The sequence below is a fragment of the Pleurodeles waltl genome, chromosome 7 (genome assembly GCF_031143425.1).
Source record: "Pleurodeles waltl isolate 20211129_DDA chromosome 7, aPleWal1.hap1.20221129, whole genome shotgun sequence".
Classification (NCBI taxonomy): domain Eukaryota; kingdom Metazoa; phylum Chordata; class Amphibia; order Caudata; family Salamandridae; genus Pleurodeles; species Pleurodeles waltl.
This window is the reverse complement of record NC_090446.1, coordinates 774,808,790-774,814,789: the sequence shown is the minus strand read 5'-3', so window position 1 is coordinate 774,814,789 and position 6,000 is coordinate 774,808,790. Positions and strand designations below refer to the sequence as shown.

At 42.5% G+C, this 6,000-nt stretch overlaps 1 protein-coding gene across 2 annotated transcripts in view; it reads left to right on the top strand.

Annotated features, from left to right (window-relative positions):
• Positions 1 to 2,575: 2,575 nt before the first annotated feature.
• The window catches only part of PHYKPL (5-phosphohydroxy-L-lysine phospho-lyase), a 273,652-nt gene continuing 270,227 nt past the window's right edge, over positions 2,576 to 6,000 (top strand). For both annotated transcript variants that reach the window (XM_069199277.1, XM_069199278.1), the window contains exon 1: positions 2,576 to 2,743. In XM_069199277.1, the coding sequence (XP_069055378.1) occupies positions 2,679 to 2,743 (65 nt within the window). In that variant the 5' untranslated portion in view covers positions 2,576 to 2,678. The remainder of the gene's footprint in view (positions 2,744 to 6,000) is intronic.

The window sequence follows — 6,000 nt, the reverse complement described above, 5'->3', positions numbered from 1 at the left end:
CCCTAACTCAAAGACTCCACAAAGCAGGCATACAAGGGATTGCTCTCGACTGGATTACTTCCAATCTTCAAAAAAGATCGAATATCATCCACTCGCCCCCCTTCTCGTCCGAACCCTACCTCACAAAAGCAGGGGTCCCCCAAGGGTCAATCATTTCACCTTTTCTTTTCAACATCTACATGATATCTTTACCAGAACTGATCAATGATTTCCATCTCACATGCTACAACTATGCAGATGACACACAAATACTACTTAAATTAGAATGCCCCAAAAACATTGAAAACTCACAAATCTTCAGTTGCCTCAGAGCCGTTGATCAGTGGATGACCTGGAGCCATCTCAAACTAAATACCTCCAAAACAGAAATACTCATATGTGGTGACTGGAAAAATTATGACCCTCTGTTCGTCTGGCCTGACGATCTCGGACCACCTCCTCAATTATCCAAGGAAGTTAAAAACCTAGGAATCACCATGGATTCCAAGTTAACTATGAATGCCCAAGTAGACAAATTAGCACGCACAAGCTTCATCACCTTGAAGACTTTACGACGCATCTTCCCCCACCTCGGATTTCCACACAAGGTGCAAGCTACTATCTCGCTTGTACTATCCAAACTGGATTATGCCAATAGCCTCTACCATGGATCATCTCTATCTGTTATGAAAAAACTACAACGTATCCAGAATTCCGCAGCCAGGCTACTATTACATATTAAGCCGCAAGCCCACATCTCCCCTGCCTTGAGAGCACTACACTGGTTACCCGTTGCCAGAAGATGCACTTTCAAGCTGCTTTGTATCACCCACAAAGCTATACATGGAACAGGACCGCTTTTTATCAGAAAGAAAATTACCAAATACATCCAACAAAGAACCCTCCGCTCAAGATTGGCACCCCGCCTTAGAACACCACCATACAAGAAAAAGGTGGTACATCCTTCTCCGTCCAAGCAGCCAAACTATGGAATTCATTACCCCCAACTATAAGAGCCACAGATAACTTTCTTGTCTTCAGAAAACTACTCAAGAGTTGGCTCTTTCCTTCATAACCACCTTATTCAAACAACTATGAACTGCATATGCCTATGTTGATAAATATTTTTTTCAGATTATATGTATATTTCTATTTATTTATAGTTTCTTTAGAAAATATGTATTGCTACTATGTCATAACAATAAAATACACACACACTCTTTAAACCTGTTTGACTAAGTACTTTTTACCCATGGTTCTAATTATGTATTGTATGTGCATATGTGTGTGTATTCATGTGTATGTGTGTGTGTATATATATATGTATGTATGTGTATATGTTGTTTCTGTGCTTGGCATGTTCGTGGATCATTGAATGGCTCCTGGGTGGGTTGTTATACTAGATATCTATGAATTCCTGCTCTCATCTTATCACACTTATCTACTCATCACTCTTATGTCATGTCTCTATCAAACTATCCTCCATTCTCACTCTGACTCATCCCAAATCCCTTCTACCACTTTCATCTCCTAAATATCTCTGCCTAAGCTCTTCCCTCCGCTTCCACATCTAACTCACCAAACTTCACTCTACTACTGTGACCTCCCACACAACCCTACTAAATTCTCCTGCATTTATCTCACCCTGCTACTATGCTCTCCCTAACCCTTCCACATACTCTTCCCCCTCCGCCCCCCTTTACTCATCCCAAGCCTTTGGGTTGAGTAAATGAAGGATATACTCCCAATTAACACTTCTGGATTTCTTTCCTCCACCCCTCCATTACTCCAGTCAATCTAACTAACAAACTCTCATATCCGCGGCTCAAATTAACTCATAATAATACTAAAACTGTACTTATTATTTAACGATACTAATCCATCACTAATTCTTGTTGGGTTCCAGAGTAGCGTGCTACTCATCGAAAAGCGCTTCAACGCCTCGTCAGGGGTAGTAAGCGCTATATAAATACGATTACAATACAATACAATACAACATAATGTAAAACACACGTTATACATCTTACTATGGCACAGTACTACATTTTTATGATACATTTTCATTATTTCACACACTTTAGTCATTTTTAGCACAACTTGTGAACATTGGTAGCCACTCTTCGTTGTCACATTTTCAAACATTTAGATTAATTTCTCTAGATTAATAATTTCTATCATTTTCTTATAAATCAACAAATGCATAACTCTCAATAATTTTAATTAGCATATCTATTACAGCAGTTTTCAAACCTCGCTATTTACCAGAAGCATGGTACACTGCATACACACCAACATTTCGAAACAGCGAAGACGGAGATTTTTTTTAATAGAAAAAAAGTAATTACATTTCACGTTTAACTTTCAGCCGAGTAGAGGAAGTTTTGAGCTGGAGGAAGCGCAAATAACAGCACTTTTGCTAAAACAATGGAGTTTATGATCTAAATCTAGAGATGTAGCAACTACCATATTTTCTTGGAGATTCCAGGCAAATTTGCCCTTAACACATTCAATAATGCGTCTAAAACATTATGTGGGCTGGTCTTGTTTCAGACATCTTTTGAAGGGAAGTGGTCCTTGTTTTCTGACAGTACGCAAATCGCTGAGTAACTTCTGACTCTGAGACAGCGAAGAGGCGCCCGGCTTAGTTAGTGAGGAAGCGCGCTGTTTGTTCATAATTTGGAATTAATAATAAGGAAATAATGTCTGTGAGAGAGGAAAGGTACTCTAAATCAGAGACTCTGGAGTTGCGTCGGAAACTGATTGGGTAGGTAATACTGCCTTTCCCCTCCTCTCCGAGATTGCTGCATACATGCACAGCCCCCCCCCCCTCCTCCTCCTGCCTTCCGCTTTGCAGTGCAGACCAGATACTTCATGCACAAGAATTTTCCACTGCCTTTTACGATTTCATGGATCGGTAATGATTAGCATGTGAGGGGCGAAACAGGCAGTGATATCTGAAGCTCATGCAAGTGTAGGGTTGTTAGGTCCTGTGTAAAGTGAACTTGAGTAGTGCTTCGTTTTCAAGTGGCAGGTTTACCACAGGAATTCAAAATGCAGCAAACAAGAAATCGGTTGCCTTTGCTTCTCATTTATTTGCTAACCTCGCCTTATCCATTGCTTTCTTATTAACTCTACTCCAGGTTCAGAAGATTATTGTCTGGAGGCATGTTGGCTAATTAAATCAATTCAAGAATCGAATATATACATATATTAAATAATTGTACTTTGTACGTCTAATGCTCAATTGAAACGTTCCTACTCTCTTTTGCAAAAAAAAAAAAAAAAAGTCCAGTTTCTTGCTGAGACTTTTTAATTATTTATATAGCGGTAGAGTTCAAGTTGATGCATACTTATTGTTTGGTGTAAATTCTGTGGAGTTTTCTGGAATTACTTGGTAAGTTTGTACTTACATGACCACTATGTCTACCAAGATGCGTAGATAAAATAAATCCTATTTTACTATTTTTTATCATGTTTACTGTGTTCACATAGCACATGCAATTATCACTACTTATACGTAAGGCAACATCCGGAATTAGAGCATGGCCCACGTAGTAAACGGTCAAACCCATTCTCAGCACCCATTTCATTATACAATCGACGCCTGAATATGTTCCTAGATGCTGTAATTGTACATTTTTAAAATGCTTACTACCAAACTCGCCTAACTCGTTGGTACTTATTTTTTCAACCTTTAGAGCGGTGAAAACTTAAGTTGGCCACAATGAGATTTGAACAGGCTTCAACCTTCAAATTTGCCTGCAGATTTCCATAATATGTTAATTAATAAATGTGCTGGTCAATTGTGCCTAGTGCTAAGATTCTTTGGTGTGTAAACGCACACCACAGAGGTCTGGGCATATTCACAACGCCACAACTTAAAATACTGGTAAAATATCAGATGGTATACATGTCTTGTAGTGCACAGGTCGTACTTTGAGGCTGCCTGTTTGAATGCTAAAAAACCAATCAGTGGGTTGGTGTCTCTGCAGAAATCCAGGTCTTAACTGCTGGTCATTTGTTCCCGTCCTGGTAAATGAGCTCAGTAAACTAAGCCAAGGACTTAAGTTTGAATCCTCGCAGAGCAAACTTTTACTCTTCTAAGATGACAGAATGAGTGCCATTAAGTTTCTTAGCAATAAGTGTATTCACTATGCAACAAGAAACAATTAAATTGATGAATGCTACACATGGTTATTATTTGTTTAACAGTTCCCTTGGGCCTATGTAGTGTCGGCGGTAGCCGGCACTCGGTTGAACAAACACACGCAATACCGTGCTGGATTTATGTATGGGCCCGGTGCGCGGCGTTCGATGTGCTTCACCACTTTTCTACGTCTCCGATTATCCGTGTTGTCACATAGAACGCCGCACCCCTGGCCACACCTTTATTATATATCCTCGGTCACATGACCAGAGGCAGGGTTCCTTATGCTATCACCTGAGGGGGAATTGTCAGTGAGGAACCCGTCACCGCCCCGCCATACTTTTGATTCAATAGTAGTGCCTGGCGACCAGTTTCATCACTGGCGTGACACTACATTCCTCCTAAAAATTAAAAACACAGAACTACATAAATTATATATGCCTTGAACAGCTAGCCATCAGTCATATGGTCGCGCAGCTTCACTGAGGGAGCAGGATTACTGCGCAGATAGTACCTTTCAGATCTTCCCCGGCTGGCACTGAGTGTCTCGTTACTAGCGGGCGTACCTTCTGACAAAGCATTGGGCAGGCTTTCATCAACTGTCTCGCGACAAGGAACGTCATTGTCATCATCGTCCTCATACACGTATGGCTGATCACCTGCTGGTTCCGAGGACCCTTCAACTGGACGAGGTGCATTAGGGGAGCAAAACCTTTTAGACAACAATACATTACGTGTCACAGCGTCTGTGCCACGTCGAGCTACCACTGAAGATCCATGCCGCTTCACGACTAGCCACGGGGCAGGGTCAAAAGGCATGCAGAATTTACTGCCCGGGGATCGTTCTTTGAGCAGTACTAGACCACCCACTTTGAGGTCTGATTGTCGAGCTCCTCTGCAAAGACTGGCATATTTATTGCTGGCCAAACGCTTTTCATGCACTTCGTCGGGATCCACAGAACTAGGAACCCAGGACTGGTGGTGTGGTATTTAGTCGACGATCGCTCTCCCAAAAACCACATGCCCCGGTGCTCTGTTGGTTGTAGAGTGAAGGGTCTGGCGGTAGTTCCTTAGGAACGAATATATTGCGTGCTCTACCGGCTGCCCACCGGCATGTGCAATAGGTATCACCTTATTCAAGGTCCTCATAAAACGTTCAACTTCACCATTGGCTTGTGGCCACAGTGGGGTGATCTGTTTTTGTCGAACGCCAGCACTCTGTAGATACCCAGCTAACTCTCGGCTCTGAAACGGCGGACCATTGTCTGTCTTGATTTCTGTGATGAGTCCATGGGTGGCCATGATTTTCTCGATGCGGGGTATGATTATCTCGGCTGAGATAGAGGGGAGAACCTCGACCTCTGGATATTTTGAAAAGTCATTGATCATGACCATGGTATGCCGACCATCCGGGAGGCTCCCAAAGTCTAGGCTGGCTGACTCCCAAGGTGATGTAGGACCTGGCTCCGTTTCTACTGGAGTTAGTTGGCTGGGTTCCGCTGATGCTTGACACCATTCACATGTTTTTACCGTACTTTCCACCAACTCATCCATGAGTGGAAACCAGACTTTGGACCTCAGCCGATTTTTTCGTCTTAACAATTCCTTGATGTCCATTATGGGCGAGTTGTACTACCCTGGACGTGAGAGATGTGGGGATTATAAGCCGGCACCCTCTAAGGAGACACCCTTCAGCATCTACTGTGAGTTTATCTCGTACGTGATATAGGCTCCCTAGGATGCGCTGAGAGGAGACTGTCATGGTCGAGAGTTGTTTCTTGACTTGGAGCCATCGATTGTCCCTTGTAGCTTGCAGAGCCTTCTGGAGGCATTCATCTTCGGCTGTCGCTCGGACTACTTCTTCCACTGATAGA